A 21,926-nucleotide genomic window follows, 5' to 3' on the forward strand; every position below is an offset into this window, starting at 1 on the left:
CTCCCCACAGGCACCGCTGGGCTCAACAGAACATACGTTTGCAGCGTAAATAATGGATGCAGCTCGGTGTGAGTTACTCGAATATCCATCCAAGACTGGCACACGAATAGATTCTATGCCAATCAGTACAGCCTTTACAAACTGGACGTGTCGACACGTATGTAGCTCGGTAGCTGCGCATTGCGGCGCGGCCTCAAGAATACATGGATGACTGCAGAGCACTATCAGGATTAGCACGTCGTCTACCGTATGCTCAAGGTTTGAGCAGAGTCCCTGGGCAAACCGGGCGGCAGCTGTCCGAGCAATGATCATACCCCGAGGCTTCAATTGCATCTAGGCCCTGTCAAGACATATCCGACATACAATTTATTGAATACTAGACGGGGGCCAGGCCAAGTGTCACAGATACAATGGAATAAGGATTGAACGTTGAACTTAGGGGTCGGGAAGAGTGTTGCAAGCTTGAGCCTGAGTCGGACGCGAGCGGCTGTAACTCAAACATTTTTTCCATGTATGCCTTCCCGCTCCCTTCGGGCCCCTGTTCAAACTATGGTGGGATCTTAATGACGGGCATTGCTACCATCCTGTCACGGGCTCCATCATATTTGACTGGTTGTGATCAACAATGCTCTGTTGGAGTCCATGGCTGGTGGGGCATTAGCCTGCGGAACACCACTCCCACAGCAGCAAACGTGTGTATGTGATGTACTGTGACACCGAATCAACGCAGCTAGAAAACGAGGAGCTAGCTGAGGGCCGGGTCGCCTACGACGGTGATCAGTATGTGCCGGGCAACCATTTGGTAATTGGGAGAGGACTTGGCCGCTTGCCGCGGACCAAAGAGCATCGTTCCTTACGTCGCACCGGACAAGTATTCGCTGAACAGCGGCATACTGATTACTGCGCATATAAACGAATGAACGCGCGAACGGTGCTTCTGTTCCAGCATCACTCGTTGGCAGTACTAGTCCATGGGCGTCCGGGTACCCCGTACAAACACAGACGTTGAGAACTCAGCGGCTTGGACAAGCTTGCTTCTTCAGAATTGCAGAAGATCACTTCCAGAAGATTGACCCCGAGGAGAACTTACTGATCAACATCTCAAGCTCGACCTGGGGGTACCCGGAGTAATAAGAGCGGACCGAATTCCTCACAAGCGGCTGAGGGGATTCTCTAGTAAAGCCCTTCGTGATATACAAATAGGTGGTCAGACGATCAGACCTCTGGAATTTGAACATTGAGTACGAAGCAGAAGATTGAGAAAAGACGATATTAATAGCAGTATATACGTAGTAGTAGCCTACTAGTAGGCAACCAAATGAGGCCGCGATAAGAGCGTTTCTCCGATATCCCTTTCCGTTGTCTAAGTACATTGTCCGGATTGAGATAGTGCTGCTGCCGTTGGCCAGTGCGCGGTGTCACATTCTTACATTCTTGGTGACGTCGGGTCGCTCAACTCAGGCCGGAAGATCTGATCTGATCACGTGAGGTACTTGCACACTCGGCGCGCGACGGAGTCGATCTTCCGATTCGCCTTCGTCGACCGCAGGCACCGCTCGCGCGGATATGTTCAGGACTGTATTCTCAAAGTCTTATTCCTCCTCTCGTTTGTCTTATTCTGCCTCTCAAGCCGTATCTCTTCAATCTTTTGTTTTTTACAGTGGTGCACGAAGATATGCCTCGTCTGAGCCGCATGCTTCCTCGTCAAGCCCACTTCCAGGCTTTCAACCGGACTCTGCACCTCGACCGGAAAGTAAACAGGCCAATAAGGTGGACGCTATCAGTTTGGAGAACATGAAGGATCGCTTCCGTGAAATACTCGAAGGGACGGGTACTTCTTTGCGCCAACGGATTGACATCTACACAGCGAGTCTTGCTGTCACGTTCTCGCAACTCGGAGCTGAGATAAACAAAGTTACGGGGTACGGCGAGATTGAAGTACTAAAGAGAAAAGTAGCCGAGCAGGGTAAGCAAACCTCTGCGAGTTCTTTATATCTGACGTGGACCGTATTATCAGAGGCGAGAATAGAGGCAGCCAGACAGGCGTCAAGAGAGGCCAAAGAGGCGTACGACACAGCCGTTCGTCAGAGAGCATCTTCTCAGCGCGAGGTTAACGACTTGCTGCAGCGCAAGTCGAGCTGGTCAGACGAGGACGTTACCCGCTTCACTTCGCTTGTCCGTAAGGACCATCTTTACGAGCAAAAGGAGGCACGAGCGAAGCAATCCGCTACTCAATCTGAAGATGCCGTCGAGCGAGAGTTCAGCGAACTTATGCGTGTCATCCTCAATCGTTATCATGAAGAGCAGGCGTGGTCGGACAAGATTCGTAGCGCGTCAACGTATGGCTCGCTCGCTGTGATGGGCGCGAACTTGGCCGTATTCATTCTGGCCATCGTGATCGTGGAGCCGTGGAAACGACGGAGGCTCGCGCAAACATTTGAAAGGAAAGTTGAGGAGATGTCTGCGAACAACTCGGCAGTATTAGAGAGCAAAACGGAGGAGCTTGCTAAGCGGCTCGGGGACCAGGATCTGGTACTATCACAACTTATGGAGACAATCCACTACAGCACACATATCCCGGAAACCGATCAGTCGATAATCTCTCAATCTGACAGTGTTGAAGAGTTTATACCAGGTTCAGTACGTGCTGCTCCGGTACTGAATTCAAATCAAGAGATCGCATTGGCACTCGCTGCCAGTGCTACTGCCGCAGGGTTCGTTGGCTGGTTAGCCAGAAGTTGGTATGGATAACATAAAGCGTAGTCATTTGGGCTTTCATTCCGATGCCATAACGCTTTATTTGGTGGACATACTGGAGCGGTCCTAGACTATCGTAGTTCCTGGGGACTAGTGAAAGGCATGTAGATGGGGCAGAGCACCCATGGATGCACTAAATTCGTTCTAGATTGAGGCTGGAGTACACACGACAATGAACCCTGCAGTAGCGTGAGGGAGGAAGGAGTAAGAAAATAGAATGCGCTGACCGTTCTTGTAGGAATTCACCTCTTGCTGCGGACATTTGGCAATTCGACCAAGTATCGACATCCCATTTACGCCAACCCCAGCCCTCCTTGATCTAGTGATGTAATGATCATGACACTCATCTCATGGATAGAAACGAAGACTCTGTTAGCGTACGTCGGGTTTCTTATGAGGAGCGAGGATTATCAGCCATCGGCACTTTGTGCTGTATGTGATAGTTAGCATCAACATCGTCGAGGCTATGGTCGAGTCTATGAGCTTGCCTCAATTCCCACAATAGAGCAAACAGCTCGGATGGGGTCTGTATTAGATGCAGGGCGAATGAACATATCACCATGTCAATGACAGGCGCAGTCCAACTTGTCAGCGCAGAATTGTCTAACATACGACCATCGGGTCCCAGTGAGCGTGTAGACTCAAGTGTCTGTGTAGCTTTTCCGGGAAGAGATCCCTCAGCAATCTCTCGGAAAGAAAGTGGAGAACAGCTGAGGGATGTGCGCGCGTGATACGCTTCTGCTGTGTACTGCCAAGAAACTCATTGGCGTTGGCGGACGAGGAAGAACCCAGCCGAAACACGTACCGGATCCGCGGCCAGAATGGTTGGCTTCGGAAAGTCTGTGGAAAGAAAAGGCGGTTGGTATTGCTTTTTAACCACTTTTTGTAAAGAAGCGCCCGGTGGGTGGTTACGTTCTTCGACCGCTCGGCCTGTACACCACCATTCCAGAACTGATTGAGTGACTTCACCGCTGTTGATGGAGTGTCAAAAGTCCATTCCACACAGACTGGCCCAGTGATGACCTGCCTTCCTACCAAAGTGGTTGAGCTAGCAAATTTTATCTGAAAGAACACACAACCACTGACCGCATGCCATGTCGAACACGATGAGATTTCGCGATGACATGGTTGACTGTTCAAATTGCCACCATCTAGGGTATAGCAATCATGGGACAATCGATCAGTGACGTTAGCTTTGCACTCGGTCAGCTCGGAAGCCTCACCGATTCAGCCACAAGAATAGGCAGGCCTGAATGCCAGGTAAATGTGGGTTACGATATGTTCCTCCAACCTTCTTATAGTACTACATACATGTCAGTTCTACACTTCAAGTCTTGAAGATAGGCGTGGATTTCTGACCTCTTCCACTCCATGCTCAGAGTAATTATTCCTCATAGAGCTTTTCAGAATTCCTGACGTAGACTCTCGACTACCTCGGGACATGTTGCAAGGAGTGGCGATGAACCAGTAGCAGTAAAAATCAGTCTATAGCTGATGTCAACAGGCTTGAAGCAAACTATGTAATAGCCTATCCAATATTTTTAGCCGCCTTCAATTAGGCGCCACTCGAGTCGATAAACTCGCATGGTTGTTTGTTTGGCTGCACTCATTCTGTCCAGTGTTACTGCCAGTATAGCATGACTTCGTTCATCATCAAAGCGCACGAAGACCTCCCACTCCCAGCGTCCTGGAACACACATCCTGGCTGCCCGTTCTGCCGCATTATCAAAGGCGAGAGCCCGGCCTTCCGCGTCTATGAAGATGAATCGGTCATTGCAATTTTAGGTGTGCTCTCTACCTCTATTTAGTAGGCGTCAGCGAACGAACTTAAGATGGGGCTGGGTTCGCCGTCTGTAAGACATTCTGCCCTTACGACCGGGACATACGTTGGTAATCCCGAAGATCCATTGCTCACGTGTATCAGAACTTCCCGCAGACTTCGCAGCGGCAGCGGGAAGGGCAGTGACCAAGGTTGCCCGTGCATTAACTGAGGGTAGCCACTTGCCCGATCCGAGATATACACATATACTGATGACGATACAGCTATGCAAAACACTGGGCTAAACGTGGTCTGTAATCAAGAGTATGCGCAAGCAGTTCCACACGTACGTCACTTTTCTCGAGTCGAAGAAATCTATGAAACTTCACCCGCCGGTCATTAGGTGCATTATCATATCATACCAGCACCGACATGTCTGTCACCACGAACGACTGTACGAGGCTCAGAGAAAGTGGACCGAGTTACGCTCACTGAGAAGGAAATGCATCAGAAAGAGTTTGAGTCCAGAGAGGGACTAGACAGCAGCGAAGCTTGTTTGCTCGTCAAGAAGATTCAAGCTAGACTCTAACCATGGAAACCCTCTTTTGGGGTGCTCCTTTCCGTACAGCAGTAATTTCATGTCGTTGATGTTCGATGTAATCGGTTTTCAATTTTACAAAATGCACTTGCGTGTAGGTAGCATTAGTTGAAGTTTACAAAGTAGATCGATTGCCACAAGTCCGGCGGCGCGAGCATCCCGCTGGTGTCACGAACGCGTCAGGTCACAAGTCACGCTTCCGACCTCAAGTAAGTTCACGATCATGCCGCAACTTTCTATTAGAAACACTTGTGTCGTGTACTTCCGTACACACCAGTGCTGGCTATCGTCATCAATTTCCCTAAACTTTACTATGGAGCAGTCAGAATATCACATACAATCAGGGCAGGAAGGTACACACGCATCTCAATCCGAAGAACCAGTAGTCGTGACCAATGTAAAGCCAAAGAAGACCAGGTCGAAGGCGGAGCGGGGACCGCCTTACATGACTAGGGAGCCTGGAAGATCCCATTTCCCCTATTCTAGAGTACAAAAAATTTTAAAAGCAGATAGAGTATGTTCTCCTAATACGACAATCAGACTTTCATATGACGTCTTAACCTGCGTTTCAACTGCATCTTTAGGATTTACCTCTCGTTCAGAGAGAAGCTACGTTCCTGATATCAATAGCCACGGAAGAGTTCATCAAACGTATTGCGGCAGCCACCGAACGAATAGCAACAAAAGAGAAAAGAATGACGACGCAACAGCGAGACGTTGGTATGTCAATGCTGTTCGATTGAGCATCAAATCAATGTTGATCTACCGTGATAGCGATGCTTGTACGGAGAGCAAACGAGTTCGCTTTTCTTGATGGTAAATCCCGCATCAGTGAGCTGTTAGGATGGTACTAAGATCAAGTAGATGTCATTCAATGGCGCGAACCCGAGCCTCTAGCTCGGCGGAAGCCAAAGGCTCTGCAAGAGGGGGATGAGAAGCAAGAAGCGGGTTTGATTGAGGGTCCACTCGACCGATTTATTCCCCGAGGTGGAGCATCGGGAAAGGATGAATTTGTACTTGACGATATTGTCATGAGTGAGGATGGGACAATGTCTATCGGCTTTGAATGATGAGACTCAACTTGGTTATGAATAACGTTTGCATGTCTTTCTTTCCGAGACGTAAATTCGTAGTTTAAGGTCTACGTTGTTTGCCCATTGCCAAAACTTCTGTGGGTCCTGGCCCCTCCCCCAGTTCCAAATGATCCGAAGGGTAAATTTGGTTTCTGGGAGTGCGAGCAAAGAGGCGTTTACGTAATATAGGAGGTACAACCGAGTCTCATGTGATCCTCAGGTCTCATGATCAGCGGTGAGCTTTGGAGTCTAATACTGTTACCATAGCCTTCCGTTTCAGTGTATCCGCATAAGCGTCGGTGTGTGTTACTGCAACCTTTGTACGCCTTGTGTATTATATCCGCGCGATCGCGACATATAATTGTATGACCCCCCACGGATGGGGAGGTGCGCCGTCGCGTGGGAAGAAAGTTGTAAGCGTATCGGAGGTTTCCCAGATGTCCCTGTTCGAGAGCGCTGACTTGCTGCAAAGTCGACAGACAGCATTGTACGTGAGTCCGTTGCTAATGGAAGATGGTGTATATAAGTTTAAAAACAGTCATCAGTGTGTCGTAATCGCAGCTCCTTTCGACTGGCTTCAGAGCCGTATCTCTTTCCAAAATCTTCGGACACTTGTAAGATTGCACGGGATTGCCTCGCGTGAAACAGTCCGTACAGCCGAGAACCATTCAAATCCAGACTTCAACGACAGAGAGGGACCATCACATTCCAAGTGAGCGCGAAAACCATACAAATAGAGCCAAAAATATGTCAGAAGGCCGAAAGCGAGTGCGAACGTCTATATGCAACGGGGGAAATGGACTAGAAATGTGTACCACTTACAAGCTCATATCGAGCGCAGTATAGCATCACCTGACAGGTGCGCCAGGGATGACGCCACAAGTAATAGATCCGACCATTCGAACCACTCAACTTGATTATGGTCCAGAAAGGTTGAATAATGGAATGTTGTCCATGAATTTGCCTGCCTCATTGCGGTCATTTGGAATCGGCGCAGCTGCGCCCTCTCCCCTAAGTGGGTCTGAGGCGCGTTCCGGTCCGTCGATCACGTGAGTAGCGTATTCGATTCGATCTCACTCAGCCCACTACGCTTACGGTCACTCTTCAGACCCGCGTCGAGCTCGTCAAGTCTATCCTCATGAGAGTAGTCGCCACATTCCACCACCCGTCTTCAGTCGTACAATCTCTTAAATGCAATCTAACGCAAGATCAAGAACACCTGATAGTTGCCAAAGTTAATAGGTTGGAGGTGTTCTCCCTTCGATCCAGTGGATTGCACTTTGAGTGTTCTCTGGAGATATGGGGTCGAATAGTATCCCTTAAGGCCATACCTTCCAAGGTACAGTGCTAATGTAACTGCTGTCCATGTGCTCACAACGTCTGTCAGGACTCAAAACAATCGAATCTATTGGTGTTAACAGACCACCCGGATCCGAAGTTAATACCACTCACGTTGGTGCTGGATGATACTGGAAATGCGAGCCTCTTAAGCAAGGAGACAATTGATTTACATGATCGTTATGCTCGTCCTGCAGAATTTGTGACTGATGTGTACGTGGACCCGACTGGAGAAGTCGCAGTAGTCAGCTGTTACACAGGCCGGTTAAAGGTTATAGAATTCAAGAATAGAGAAAGGACCGGGATCCCCCTCGACATCTCGTAAGTATGTCTCGTCTGTCTCGGATCATTTTGGATCTTGACCACTACATTTAAGCATACCGGAGCTATATATACTAGCCATGACACTCCTTTACACTACCAAAGACCTGTATACGCTGTCGATACTCCATTACGACCACCAAGGACGTTTACAGCTCTTGTCTCGTGATCTGGACCTTCGCGAGCTATCCGCTTCCCCGTCTACTCTCCTCTTCAGCACTATCCTTTCTTCAAATGTTCCATCGGATTCCACGCCGTTCCTCATACCTGTATTGCCTTATGTCTCTCATGAGGAAAATGGGGAGAATCTGTACTCGAGTCATCTTGGAGGTGTTGTCGTCGCTGGGTGTGGGAACAAGTTATTGTTCTTCGAACATGCATCACAGGAACGACAAGAGGTCAGGAAAGGAAAGCAGCGAAGAGCATCTAAACGGATGTCGAGTGGGGATCCAGCCGAAGCTGCGAAAGCTAAGGTCAAGGAGAAGGAACGGGAGACAAAGAAGATCAAGCCAAAGATGAGCGTGGACTGGCCTTGGAGCGAAATCACTGCGTGCGTGTGTATTAATACCGCGTTCGGATGGGTACTGAAATATTGCCATATCAGATGGTGTCCCGCCGATGATCAAGGCCGAAGATTCATTATTGGCGACACCTTTGGTCGACTCGCTATGCTCGCCTTCGACGACGCAAATGGTTTACTTCTCATACCACTAGGCGAGGTGGGCAGGAAGTACTTCGGGTATGGATGATTTGTACTCATATTGTCGGTGTGTAGACATCTTCAGCAGTGTCATTGACCTATTTATCGTCCCAAGTGCTGTACCTTGGCTCACATTTTGGCGAATCCCAACTACTGCGCATCCACCAATCTCCTTTCACGGAACGTGATGCAGAGACGCTTCCGATTCCGGACCACGTCAAATCTATTTCTGCTGTTTCCTTGCCAGGAGGTAAGGGCAAGGAACGACTTGATGATAGTTTAGAGCCCAGCAAGAAAGAGAGAGGTGGGCAGGTTGTTCTAGGAAAGGGAAAATTTGTGGAAGTCCTAGACAGCTACGAGAACATTGCTCCAATAATGGACGCAGTAATGGTCGACCTAGACGGCAGCGGTCAGGTAAATTATGTTTGACTCTGCTCTTATTGCCGAGCTCTCATCTCAAACATTTCGTAGCCTCAAATCATTGCATGTTCCGGTGGACGTAATAGCGGTGCATTAAAAATTATTCGCACTGGGGCAGACTTTCAAGAGCAGGCTGTGATCCGTGGTATTGAGAACGTGACTGATATCTGGCCTATTCGTTCTCACTATGAGGACATGTGAGTATTACCGCGACGACTATTGCTTCAATTGACACGCCTTCAGCATAGACTCCCATTTAATAGCAACCACCCTGCACGAAACTCTCGTATTCAGTCTTGATGGTAGAAACGCAGTTACGCACATGGATCCTTCGGACCACGGGTTCATCACGAGATCGCCTACTCTAGCTGTGGGGAATATCCCTCGCCGTGCAACAACACAAAATGGAGGGCGAGTTGTCTCGTCATACGTTGATTCTTCCCTTGTGTTGCAAGTTTCACAAGAGAAGGTTCGTGTGATCGAGCACGATGCAGCCCTGGGGCTGTTCGTTCCTGTCGGAGATGGCTGGGATGCTACCAAAGAAGGACGGACTATAGTTGCAGCTGCCATCAATTCTAGTCAATTTGTACTTGGTCTCAGCGGCGGGAGATTAATACTCCTCAACTTGGGTGAAAATGAACAAATACAGGAATTGAAGTAAGCAGTCGGCTATTTTCTGTTCATGTATTGTTGCCCATATATATTTTAGGTACAGAGACTTCGGGGATCGCACGTATGGGATGCTGGAGATATCGGCCGTGTCGTGTTCACCATTCGATACTACCAAAAAATATGCCACCTGCATTGGAGTTTCATTCTGGGGTACGAACCGAATCGCAATTTTGTCATTAGAATCCGCGACATCCTATCTTACCACGATCTGCGAGAGCGACCCTCTGCCGTCTCTACCGCGTTCCTTATTATTGCACAACTTTGGACAAGACCACAATCCCAAGGGAGCCGATTACCACCCTCACGTCTTGGCCGGTTTGGTGGATGGCACATTGGTTTCCTTCAGCTTCAGAGAAAAAGATCTGAAGGACAAAAAGACCTTTGCCTTGGGCGATGTGCCTGTAGCCCTAGCCAAGTCTACAGTTGATGGTAAGCCCGCTATTTTTGCAAGTGGAAGCAGAGCTTCTGTGCTGTATTGGGATCGGCAACGACTGCATCAATCACCCGTTATGATCAAGGTAAGTGCTTTTCCTGACCATGCTCAAGCTTTCAGCTTTGATATGACTCCTTGGACTCGTTCCAGGATGCTGTCAGAGGAGCAAGTATCAGCTCATCTGCTTTCCCATCTTGTCTGATCCTTGCGACACGGTCAACATTGATGATAGGCAATGTCCGTGGTGTGGACAAAATGCAGATCAATTCCGTGAGTAAGTATCTCGTGCTTGCTATCGACATGTCTCAGCGATATTTCGTAGGTCCGAATGGGATTGGACAACCCTCGTCGAATTGCTCACCATCCCACGTTGAGGGTCTTCGCAGTTGCTTGTATTCAAACTAAGCCTAATCGTATTGGCGAGCCACAAGAGACGACGAGCTCCCTTAAGCTCCTTGATGATACAACCTTCAATCGTGAGCAAAGCGGTGCATTTGGAACACTGGAGTTTAGTCTGATCATTGTTTAGGCATTGCGTCATTTGCCTGCGAATCGGACGAAGAGGTTACCTCTGTATTGACCCTGTCCAGTTCAGATGTGTCTTCTGCGCGTTTCTGTGTGGGCACAGTTCAGTTCAAGCCTGGAGAGACAGAGCCATCGAGCGGGCGAATCCTCTTGTTCTCGCTGAACACGGGTCCCGAATCATCATTTCAACTAGTGTCATCAACACCAGTAAGCGGCTGCGTTTATCAGCTGGTCAGCATCCAGGGGATGATAGCTGCAGCAGTGAACACTTCTGTAAGAACCGCATATGTTTTTATCGCATTTGATCCTAATATGACAATACACAAGGTCATATTGTTCAAGCCAGAGAAGCTCAATAACTCAACTGTGGTCTTAACCAAAGTATCAGAATGGAATCACAATTACAGCGTTACTGGTCTCGTAGTACACGGTTGTATGCTGATAGTTGGGGATGCTATAAGTTCCATATCCTTTGTGAAAGTCGATGACACTACATTGGAGAGTATTGCGAGAGATTACAGCCCACTGTGGCCTGTCTCCGTGGAGGCTATGGATGGCGATGGTGTGATAGGGGCTAATGTATGTGGCAATTATTTCAGAGGAACGTGCTAATCAAGTATCACTCCAGAGCGATTGCAATCTATTCACGTTTGCCCTACAACGCTCTGGACACCGTAGCACATTAGAGAGGAATGGCAGCTACTACCTTGGAGACATGGTCAACAAGTTCCTTCGCGGTTTGTGTTCGCAGTAATGCCGCCGTCTGTTAACCCTGATGGTTCTTGCAGGCAGTCTTACAAACATTGACATCTCGGAGCGAAAATCAATTGAACCAAAGCACCTGTTCTTCACATCAACAGGTCGCATAGGTGTCATTTTGGAGATGAATGACAAGATTTCCTTACATATGACCGGTTTGCAACGGAATATGGGCAAAAGAATTATTGGACCCGGTGGTGTGCATCACGCGACGTGAGTTTTTCAATGCATTACATGCAGCCACACCTCACTCTTTGCGTCTATGCGAGTATAGATTCCGAGCACCTGCCAATTCCAAGGGCCATAGTGATGCGGAAGCTGCTTTCGGCTTCTTGGATGGTGACTTCCTCGAGCAATATCTTGGGTATGCAGACTATACCGATCTGCTTCAAGGCGACATGGATGCGGAACAGGTCACAATGTCACATTCACAAATTCAAGATGTCCTGGAACAGCTACAAAGCTTACACTGAGTATGCCTTCAATTGCCATATCCGTTGTCCATGAAACTTGGGAGATACAGGGAGGTCGGTAACGATAAGGAGAGGATCCGCGACAATGGGGACGAGAGCAAGATGTTATAAACAATGAGAAGCTTTTGGGTATTTTGTACAGCTAGTGCGTACGGAAGAGCGATGCAACGAATGAAGTGGTCAATCTCAATGCGTCTGCTACGTTATCCGGTTGCCTCGGGGCGAAGAAAAAGCCAGACACTAGAACAAGGTAGCTGTGCGCGTATTGATTCAGTGGACGCTGTGGAAATACTACTAGATGTCACATACCTTAAGATGAGGATACTGCCGCGATGATAGTTGCTCTTCGCTTCGATATAGGTGTATGTTAACAGGAAGACAGACAGAATAATAACGACGACATCCCATCGAGGAAAGATCAATCTGGAATGTGGACATGAGCAGATAGCTTAACAGTCACGAGCTAACCTACGTGAAGGTGTCTGCAACAGATCCCATTTCTTCTGGGGCATACCAAGCAGAGAATCCCACCATGGCCGGTATTTGAAGTAAACAAACTTGTAATGCATATGCTGATCCAATCTCCATACTAATGTATAGTTAGACTAATGAGAGAGGGGAATATCTGAAACCTACGCACCTCAGGGCAATGTTTCCATTCAAAGCGAATGAAATCGCGTTCATGAATTCAGTGGTATTGGGTACCAATGCGAACAGAGTAACACCCAGGAACTTCTCATCGATTCCAGATCCTTCAAGAACTACGTCAACAACATCTATAAGCAAGTCTAGGGAACCAACAGGTTAACAGTTATTTATACGTATAAGGAAATTACAAACCTGCAATTATGGCGTAGAGAGCCGTGCATGCAAGCAATACGCTCGCACTTGTTGTTCGACTCCACGAAGGGGCGTCATGACCACCGCCGTGACCTACTTCCACTTCCCCGCCGGATATTCGAACTCTCGCTGGTGAACGAGATTGATTCTGCTGGTGTCTCAATGCGCTCACTGTGGCAACTGCCACGGCCCTGGTGAAATCATCCGTTGTCATATTTCCTGGCAACGAGGTTGGATTGAGTCCGGTATCTTTCATGGCGTGGTCGACACTCTCCATGAGCGGAGCAAGCCCCTGCGTCTGCACAGTAGGAGGTTGCGCGTATGATATCCGTCGTCCTGACTGCGAAACGGGCGCCTGCATCATTGGCGGTGGCTGGGATGCAGCTAACGAGTTTGATTGAGTCGGCGTTTGGCTTCGAGAGTGTGTTGGACTGTCGGCGGAGGTTGTAATAATACTTGGCTTGTGCTGTAATACATCTACCACACGTTGTGGTGCTTGCGCCTGTGTACCTGCGATGAGGCGGTGGTATGCGGACATACGATTCTGAATCCCATGAATTGGAAGCTCCATGGGATGAAGAAGCTGTTGAGGATTTTGCCAAATTTGACTCGCATGTGTCCGAAGGGAGAACCACAGACCAATGAGATAAGACTTGTATTTAGGTCAGTATATACTCCACTGTACATTAATTATAACTCACCAAAAGCAATACAACAGCGCAAAAATACATAAACGTCTTCACTGTTGATTGATAGAAGGGATCGTCCACGGGATCTGGATGCTGATAGTAGCAGTGCTGACATGTCCAAGGCGCATTTTCGCCAGTCGCTGGGCAGCCATCGCAAACGAGCTGAAACTGCCATTGGTTCAGTTAGATCGCGTATCTGCCCTAAAGTACCACGCATGCTTACTCCACCATATATTTGATAGAAGAGCGTTGGTGCCAGAGTGCCAACGAACGCCATAATCAATAGCATACTAGTTACGCCAGCACTCTTCGCATTGAATTTCTGCTCCTTTTTCTTCAATGCTCCGCTGCACATACTCACGCCAGGCATCAACAACACACCCGCCAGAAGACTGCCCACAATGGAACCTTCAACTAGATGGCCTTTGCCTTGCGTTAGTGCAATTGCATACAGGATCACCTCAATGACAGATCCAAAAGTGGCATTTATGACTGCTCCCATACCGATGGATGATTGAGCCGATATGGATGCAACGGCCATACCAATGAAGTATGACAATGGGATGACGCTGGCTAAGCTCATAATGAATATCAGGGCCCGCGACGCTAGAAATGCGAGGACCGCTGGGACATGGTCGCCAGCATTCTCCTTGCGATCGACTAGGGGCAGAAGAACGAAGCCATCCAAGATGACAAAGAACACAATGGGCATCAGGTTGACGAATAAGATGTTCACGCCTCCAACGGTATACTTGTAGTACTTCCAGCCAAACGCTCTATATGTGCATAATAAGACGGTCGAGGTAGGTGAACCGAAGGGCGCCGTCTGGCCTGCCGACAATCGAGCGGGTTTGAACGAAACGGTAATATCCTGAGCGACGTCGCCATGTTCTTGACGATCTGACTGCCCATTGACCTCTGAAAAGGCAACGACCGGAGCAGCGCAGAAGCGAATGTTATTCGGTTGCTGGATCAAATATATGATTAAAGCCCAATTTAGTCTTGCCATGGGGATGGTGAACACGAGACCCCAACACGCGATGGATACGACGAGCATGAGGGGTGCAATGGTGCAAACGAACATGACTCGAAAGGCCGCTATTCCTAACCAGTCGCTGTACTTTCCCTCGGAGACGCCAATGGAATATGACTGCGGAGGAGTGATGGGAAGGGATTGGGTAGCACCGTAGGATTTAGAAGGCCTAAGTCGGGGAGTTGTAGCACTTCCGAGGAGAGCTGTCGTAGCGCTTGGCGCAGGGACGGGCACCTCATTCCAGGAGCTAATTTGAGGATGTTGCGCGGGACGGGAGGTCGCTGGAGAATGCCCCAACATCGACGCGCGTTCGTGGGGGGTGATGGTATCGTGACTGGATTCAGATACATCCGCTCGCGACGTCGAATCTGCGTCGCTCTCGCTAGTCATCGACGTAGATTGTCCGTGGCAGTTCTCGCCTGCATCTTCATCCGGGTGCTCGATTATAGCATCTGGTGCATACTCAGCATCCTCTGTGCTTTGTGGACCCAGGTCACCCTCGACATATTTGCCAAACGGCCATGCAATATACCACCCAAGGCCGAACACGAGGGTCGCGTACCGTCTCCCACCCTTCGGGATGATGAACAGAAAACCTGCAACGAAGAAGCACGATATTGCCAGCCACCATCCGAAGACAAGCGTCCACAAGATGTTTCCCGGAAGTAGATGTCGTTCTGCTTGAGCAGACGGAACAGAGTGCAGCGCCTGATCGGCATAACGAGTTACGGATCTAGATTTCTTGTACAGAGCTGGCTTCCAGATGGGCAGACCGAAAGGGTGTTCGACATTGATGAGAGACTGACGATCCTTGAGGGTAATGGGGTCATCCTCTCGAATAGAACCTCCATCGTGGTTGTCGTCTGGACTGCTATCCTCGGCATTAATCCTAGCACTCTCCTCCGGTACAGCGTCGTCGCTATCATCGCTAATCTCATTCTCTTCACTGAGCATTCCAGTATCCTCAACGAGGCCTCTAGGTGCAGTGTGAGAACTCGCGATGCTGGTGCTCCTACCAGGACGGCGCTGTTTCGAATTTGCCGAGGCATTTCGCATCTTGGAAGTACGACTCTGAGTGGGCGATGCTCCCCGCGTGGTCTCCGGAAAGTAGGACGTGCCCTGATGGTGATGTCTAGGAGTCTCCGGGACGGACCACTGTGAACTGCGACTGACGCTACGCTGAAGAGGAAGACGGGATGTGAAGGCCGATGTCGTGGGCGTCGCAGTGGGAGTGCCAAGAGAGATGTTGGAGTCTGACTCAGGATCCGGTGCTCCTGGCACACTGGACATCGTGTGCAGCGTTGGGGAGCTTCGCGCACACAATGGTCAAGCAGTTGAAGCAGTGACGCCCGATAGCCGAGGAACGACCGCGGTCACAAGACCAAGACGCCAGCAGAACGAACCGCCAGTCACAAATTAGGAAAGTCGTAAGGGTGCAAACCAATTACACAGCCAGAGTGTTACCGTTAGTAGAATATGTGGCTAGATACCTGATAGCGAGACGTGCAAGACAAATTCTAAACATACTATCATTATAACGAGCGGGCGTTGACGTCAGTAGTCACGGTCATATCAAGGGTGCCGACACTCAAGTCCGCAGGATCTTCTCATGCAGTTCTGCTCCCTTCAGCCTGGCGCGAAGGTACTCCAGACGCGCCTCATACCGCGCGATTACCTCCATTCGACGTCTCCTAATATCAGCCAACTCCGCCTCCATCGCGCGGATCTCTTCATCCTCAGCAATGGCAACTCCAGCCGACACCCCATGTCGCATGCCTTGCGAACTGGAGTGGGCATCGCTAGCTTGCTTACGCGCGGTGACAGGACCCTTCACTCCCGAGGTATGCTGTTCATGAGGGGGGCTTTCCGCTTCCGCAACAGGGGCAAGGGGTAGGTGGCTTGAGCTCCTCGGTAGATTGATGCTAGAGCTGCTGCCGATAGCATAATGCCCTGCCAGACTAGAAAGACCACTCGCGCCGACACGTCCTCGGGAGGACATTGAAGACATTGAATTTTTGCGACTGACCGATTTATGTGGAGAGACCAATGTAGTGGATGAAGCCGACGCAATGTTCTTTTTGAGCCCAGAGGGCGTCCTTTTGACGGACGGCGCACTTCTGACAGACCCACTCGACTTGAATGATACTATATCAACGTCTCTTCCTGTAAGCACCGATTGTTTATCGGTTCCGGTCGCCGACAAACTGTCCAATGCATTGAGAACGTGTGGTATCCGCGGCCTAATGTGTGCATGTCTATGCCTCCGAGTCAACGTGCTCAATTCGAGCCCGTTGAAAGCATCTAGAAGTCGTCGACCTTCTGCTTCCACAAGATCAATCTGGGTTCGCAATTCCTTAGCCGTCTCTAGATCATCGTCGTTTGGCAGCGCCTCAATCAGGCTACCACGAGAAATCGGAGAATCAATCATTGACGGCGACCCTGGAAACGCGGAGGGAGGTGTCGACGAATTAGACCGCGTCCTGCCTCGGTTTATCGAGCGCGCACTCGACGTAGTTGCAGCAGGAGCAGCTTCGGATGCGGATACCCCGAATGGTCTATAAGGCAGCATGCGAGAAAATTCTGTTCGTAGAGAGGAATCACTTGTTTGATAGGACAACGTCCTGGGTATTGTATTGCTCCGGCCCCCAGCAGAGCTGACTGAATAGACACTTGCAGCGTCACTTCCGTGGGTATCGTTTGACGTTGAGACTATACGCCTGCTGGTCGCACGCCGCAGGAGTCCTGTGACAGCAGAAGTAATCGACCTCTTGGATTGTAGGGAGAATGCTCGCGAAGATGGTACATGATGGTATGAAGACGTGCGGTGATCATGGGATGAAAACGAAGCTATCAGAGGAAATGCTCCAGTAAGTTCTTGAGTCTAAATTGGCCAAGTTCGACGTACTTCTTCCATCGCGACCTGCGCTAGACATAGGAACTAGAGGCGTCTCCGATGGTACTGGTGCCCCGCTAGCGAAGCGTTCAAAAAGATTCTGTCTCAGAAGACGATACTCATCGTCGCTAAAGATAGGGCATGAGCAAACCTCGAGATAAGCTCTCCAAAACTACTCACCTGAGCAAGCCTTCCGAATTCGCCGTAGCTAGTTCATTCAATCTCTGGGCCAGTGTGATCCTGGAAGGGTTCAAAATCTCAGCCACACCATGAACAGTACGAAATACTAACGTGAGGGCATCTGTTGACGAGCGAGGGCCATGCGACTCTTTCTCCAGATGTCGCGGGAAGAATGCGGATGTAGAGGTGCGAACCCGATGCGGTTCCGTGGACGAAGCACGCGCTCTGGTCGACGAAAACGAGTGCTTTCCTGGGGAAGGAACGTGATTGGAAGAGAAAGACGAAGGCGGAGCGGAATACAGCGTAGAATCGTCGGCAGTCTCGCGTTCTTTGCCTTTCCCCTTGCCATACTACAAAAAGTTAATAGTGAGTATACATCAATGAATGTGAGAGAAAAGTAAGCATACAAATCTGGAGCGAATAACACGCACAACCGTGCTATCGTCCTGGAGGTTGGTTGATGAGAGTTCGCCCCTCCTTGAAGAGAAAAAGCCCATCACGACTTCATAATGGCTGCACGCCAAGACGTTGGACCTGTAGAACCACCGCGACGGTCAGCGGGGGTTTTCTCGAATAACACAAATTTGGACATGGTATGTGAAACCTTCCACAAATTGAAGACGGGGTCCTCGGGAATTACTTAGTAAGCGCAAGTAGAATATCGTACTATAACCTATCGTGCCACTGGCGCGGGCCAACCTTTTCGAGTCCTTCAAATGGGCGCTGCGTTCGCTTCTCACCGCCACCATAGGCTACCATGCCCTCAGAATCCACGCTCAATCCTCGTACAAAAGGTTATGAATTCTTTGGCCCTCCTGGTGCTCTCTTTGTGACACTCTCCGTACCTATAACAACATATGCACTCTACTTCAGTTGCTCGGAAGCCACTGGTGGCTGCCCGCCTGCGATCTCTACTCCAGCTATCCTTGATGTTCTCGGTGACTGGTCGTGGTGGAAGAATTTGTGGGACACTGAGGCAACTTTGATATATCTTTGCTGGTATGCGTTTTGTGTTGTAGCGTGGTATATCCTGCCGGGAGATTGGGTGGAAGGAGTGCCGCTGCGAACAGGAGGAAAGAAGAAGTATAAGATTAATGGCAAGTTGACTCATTCGTGGAGATGCATTGACCTCATGTTTTCTGTAGCATTTTCTACCTTCCTCCTTGCCCTCGGTCTTACATCAGGATACATTTGGCGTTACGGCATTGAGTCCTTCACCTTCATTTACGATAAATGGGTGGGATTCGTCACGGCCGCGCTGCTCATGAGCCTCGTACAAGGAATTGCGTGCTACATAGCCTCTTTCCGTGATGGTGCCCTTCTCGCGCTTGGTGGAAACACCGGGAACATCATCTACGATGTGTGTTTGCCACTTTATCAGTATTGGCTCCTAACTAACTCAACCCAGTTCTTCATCGGCAGAGAATTAAATCCATCCATTGGAGCCTTTGATGTCAAAACGTTCAACGAACTCCGTCCGGGGCTCATCCTTTGGGTCATAATTGACATTAGCATGGCTTGTGAACAGGCCGTGCGCCGAGGTGGCAGCATCACCGATTCCATGATTTTGGTTTTCTTGTTCCACTTCTGGTATGTTGCAGATAGTTTGTACAATGAGGTACGTACGTCGTTAATTGACTTCACTTGTGCTGCGTACTGACGGGTTTCGAAAGCCGGCAATCCTTACAACTATGGACATCACGACGGATGGATTCGGCTTCATGCTCTCTGTTGGAGACCTAGCTTGGGTTCCATTTGTATATTCACTACAGGCTCGTTACTTGGTCTTTAGGCAGGTCGAGTTGGGTTCGATGTGGACAGCCGTCGTTGTCGCGGTCAATCTCCTTGGTTACTACATCTTCCGAAGTGCCAACGGTGAGAAGAATGACTTCCGCAATGGTCGTAATCCCAAGAGTTAGCATCAGATAATTTCTCATTGAGTGCTTGCTAATAAGTGTATTCGAAGGCCTCAAGTTCATGACAACTGAGCGCGGTACGAAATTACTGATCTCGGGTTGGTGGGGTCTCTCGCGGCATCCTAATTACATGTAAGTTTCTGAATGATTTCGATAAGCTTCTGGCTGAAAAGGCATCAGGGGTGATCTAATCATGGCATTGGCGTGGTCCCTTCCAACTGGCATTGAAACACCCATCACATACTTCTATGTGATGTACTTCACGGTCCTACTCATCCACAGACAGATCCGTGATGACGAGAACTGTGAGAAAAAGTAAGTCGTTCCTTTACATTACCCCTTATGACTCACTCAGGTCTGCAGGTATGGTAAAGACTGGCACAAGTATACTCAACTTGTCCCATATCGCATCATTCCCTATGTCTATTGATACTTGGAGATAATCTTTTGATGTGACGTTATTTTGGACTTCGATACAATTAATGGAGATGGTGTACTACTTTGATTTAGGGCAGATTCTGTGTGATACCAAGAAACGCTACCGAACTCATCGTATTTGAGACGCAATGTGGGATCGAAAAACAGCCAGCTCACGCCCTAAGAACTGCTTAAACGTCTAAGGATTACTATTGATCAGCGATTCACCGCACACGCTTGGATGACTTCACGAAAAGTTCAGTGCTTTCGTTTATGTATACCGTTAATACCAGTACGTAATTATAAAACCGCTCAGATCTGGACGACCCTGTGTTGTTGATCATTTTATCATACTGCGGCCAACCTAGTCAAACGGTCCCAGGAATAAACGTTAGGGTATTGCGATCTCAGGATCCAGAATGCGCAGATAACATCCCGAAAATACTAGCCAGGGATCGATAATGAACATGTAAATAAGCACATATGGATGCTTGAGTTCACCGCAAATTGCTGCGCGATCGACCCGCCCGCAGATGCTCCACTAAGCCGCGCAACAGCGTAAGATCTGACGAGTAATTTTGCAATGCGCAGCGACTGCACGGATTCCGGATGAGAGGTCGCGGCCAGCCTACGACGCACGTCGCGTCAGCGCAGCAGTGGACTGAGCAGTGAGATGAATGGCATGGAGCTTGCAGCCGGTGTAAGGCGGGGATGGACTCCATGATGGGAAAGACCAGACGCGGCAGTCCGATCACTCGACAGTTCCGGAAGGTGGTGCCGCACCGCATGATCGGCCGGTCCGTATATAAACGACCCGCGGTGCCCTTTGCCTTCAGCTGTGCTCAACACCCCTTGCTGTACGACCTCTTTTGCAAACCACAGTAACGATTCATTATGTCCATCAACAAATTTACGAGCACTATTCTCTTCGTCCTGTTCTCTCTTGTTGCCTTCGTCTCTGCACTCCCGGTCCACATTGCGCGCGACGTGTGGGACCCACCTATCATCTCACCGAATGCTACTACTGTCTGGATAGTTGGCCAAAAATACAATGTGACCTGGTATGCGCTAGCTCTGTTATCACTCGCGCTCTTAGCCCTTCAGTTCTCAATGTGTTTTCAAGGAATACAACAAACCCCCCATCACAAATCACGAACACAGTTGGTCGGGTAGTTCTCGCAGCGAATGGCCTTGAGGACTATGGTGCGTTTCATAGTTTTACTTTGACGTTGAACTTGATTACTTACACTGGGCGACCAGAAAACCCCCTAGCCGCCAACTTCTCCATTCTTTTGGGTAGCATTGAGGTGACCTGTCCGAATGTCACCGCTGGAAATGACTATGCCATTGTCTGTGAGTATCTGTGCGTCGAATCCTTTGATACGATTGCTAACTCTGTCCTCAGTGTTTGGCGACTCAGGGAACTTCAGTCCCAATTTTACAATAACTAACTAAGCGAGGTTCATTCCATGTGTTCTCACTGATTCTTCAGAGGGCATTCGTGATGGCTGAATTGTAGGCATGCACGGACAATTAATGGACGACGATAATCTAGGGCTGCGATCGTTATGGACATGTGCTGTGGTAATCATCGTTCGGACTTGTACTTACATCATCAGGGACCCATGCTAGTTTACAGCGTGTCTTCTTAATGATCTGTCGTGTACGATGCTTTGTTTGCAATTGACTTTGTTGATGCTCTCAACCTTGAATTCATACTTTATCGAATGACACTGTCGTCAGGGCCCGTTGGCATTGCAATTCTATGAATCATGAAGTCGGTTGGCTTGATCGCAATGCTTTAAGTGATATCAATTACATACTATCATTGCACCAGTAATGCAACTTTTTTGGTATCTGGACTCCCTATAGTGCAAATCTTACCAGAATATTTCGGAGTTTTCGCCAGCCGATGCAGAATGTTCGAAAGTACACACATGAATTTTGTAGGCTCAGTATGTCAAGAATTAAGCAATACCGAGAGCAAAATAAAAATCGCAACAGTAGTGCAACTTTTCTCCGAGGCACGTCACGTCAACTGTCACAATGCCGCGCATGCCGTTTTCTTTGTCCGCCCGGCGTTCAGTGGCTGGACTGCGAAGCTATGCGAAGTACGCCACTACTACCATC

The 21,926-nt window shown here is 49.1% G+C and overlaps 7 protein-coding genes across 7 annotated transcripts; 5 read left to right on the forward strand and 2 right to left on the reverse strand.

Moving 5' to 3' along the window:
• Nucleotides 1-1,566: 1,566 nt before the first annotated feature.
• Nucleotides 1,567-3,080, forward strand: FIBRA_03972 (uncharacterized protein; the record flags this gene model as incomplete). The annotated part of the gene is made up of 4 exons (XM_012325794.1): nucleotides 1,567-1,966; nucleotides 2,018-2,640; nucleotides 2,906-2,946; nucleotides 2,996-3,080. The coding sequence occupies 4 exons, from the start codon at nucleotides 1,567-1,569 to the stop codon at nucleotides 3,078-3,080; spliced, it is 1,149 nt and encodes a 382-aa protein (XP_012181184.1).
• A 2,347-nt stretch (nucleotides 3,081-5,427) lies between these two features.
• On the forward strand, nucleotides 5,428-6,184 carry FIBRA_03973 (uncharacterized protein; the record flags this gene model as incomplete). Its single annotated transcript, XM_012325795.1, has 4 exons — nucleotides 5,428-5,628; nucleotides 5,699-5,834; nucleotides 5,889-5,930; nucleotides 5,979-6,184. 4 exons carry the CDS (start codon nucleotides 5,428-5,430, stop codon nucleotides 6,182-6,184), a joined length of 585 nt encoding a protein of 194 aa, XP_012181185.1.
• Nucleotides 6,185-7,325: 1,141 nt separating this feature from the next.
• FIBRA_03974 (uncharacterized protein) lies at nucleotides 7,326-11,828 on the forward strand (the record flags this gene model as incomplete). The annotated part of the gene is made up of 14 exons (XM_012325796.1): nucleotides 7,326-7,526; nucleotides 7,575-7,846; nucleotides 7,902-8,396; nucleotides 8,451-8,565; nucleotides 8,622-8,960; nucleotides 9,018-9,163; nucleotides 9,210-9,623; nucleotides 9,676-10,156; nucleotides 10,222-10,341; nucleotides 10,394-10,547; nucleotides 10,601-11,175; nucleotides 11,225-11,333; nucleotides 11,385-11,568; nucleotides 11,630-11,828. The coding sequence occupies 14 exons, from the start codon at nucleotides 7,326-7,328 to the stop codon at nucleotides 11,826-11,828; spliced, it is 3,804 nt and encodes a 1,267-aa protein (XP_012181186.1).
• A 142-nt stretch (nucleotides 11,829-11,970) lies between these two features.
• FIBRA_03975 (uncharacterized protein) lies at nucleotides 11,971-15,680 on the reverse strand (the record flags this gene model as incomplete). Its single annotated transcript, XM_012325797.1, has 7 exons — nucleotides 11,971-12,082; nucleotides 12,138-12,251; nucleotides 12,301-12,417; nucleotides 12,469-12,616; nucleotides 12,669-13,320; nucleotides 13,370-13,525; nucleotides 13,581-15,680. The coding sequence occupies 7 exons, from the start codon at nucleotides 15,678-15,680 to the stop codon at nucleotides 11,971-11,973; spliced, it is 3,399 nt and encodes a 1,132-aa protein (XP_012181187.1).
• Nucleotides 15,681-15,978: 298 nt separating this feature from the next.
• Nucleotides 15,979-17,960, reverse strand: FIBRA_03976 (uncharacterized protein; the record flags this gene model as incomplete). Its single annotated transcript, XM_012325798.1, has 5 exons — nucleotides 15,979-17,237; nucleotides 17,296-17,411; nucleotides 17,464-17,523; nucleotides 17,575-17,813; nucleotides 17,871-17,960. 5 exons carry the CDS (start codon nucleotides 17,958-17,960, stop codon nucleotides 15,979-15,981), a joined length of 1,764 nt encoding a protein of 587 aa, XP_012181188.1.
• A 260-nt stretch (nucleotides 17,961-18,220) lies between these two features.
• Nucleotides 18,221-19,809, forward strand: FIBRA_03977 (uncharacterized protein; the record flags this gene model as incomplete). Its single annotated transcript, XM_012325799.1, has 6 exons — nucleotides 18,221-18,823; nucleotides 18,872-19,081; nucleotides 19,137-19,377; nucleotides 19,430-19,511; nucleotides 19,560-19,694; nucleotides 19,743-19,809. 6 exons carry the CDS (start codon nucleotides 18,221-18,223, stop codon nucleotides 19,807-19,809), a joined length of 1,338 nt encoding a protein of 445 aa, XP_012181189.1.
• Nucleotides 19,810-20,690: 881 nt separating this feature from the next.
• Nucleotides 20,691-21,251, forward strand: FIBRA_03978 (uncharacterized protein; the record flags this gene model as incomplete). Its single annotated transcript, XM_012325800.1, has 4 exons — nucleotides 20,691-20,857; nucleotides 20,920-20,999; nucleotides 21,057-21,149; nucleotides 21,202-21,251. The coding sequence occupies 4 exons, from the start codon at nucleotides 20,691-20,693 to the stop codon at nucleotides 21,249-21,251; spliced, it is 390 nt and encodes a 129-aa protein (XP_012181190.1).
• Between the last annotated feature and the right edge of the window lie 675 nt (nucleotides 21,252-21,926).

The sequence above is a fragment of the Fibroporia radiculosa genome, assembly GCF_000313525.1.
Source record: "Fibroporia radiculosa TFFH 294 genomic supercontigs, scaffold2492, whole genome shotgun sequence".
Classification (NCBI taxonomy): domain Eukaryota; kingdom Fungi; phylum Basidiomycota; class Agaricomycetes; order Polyporales; family Fibroporiaceae; genus Fibroporia; species Fibroporia radiculosa.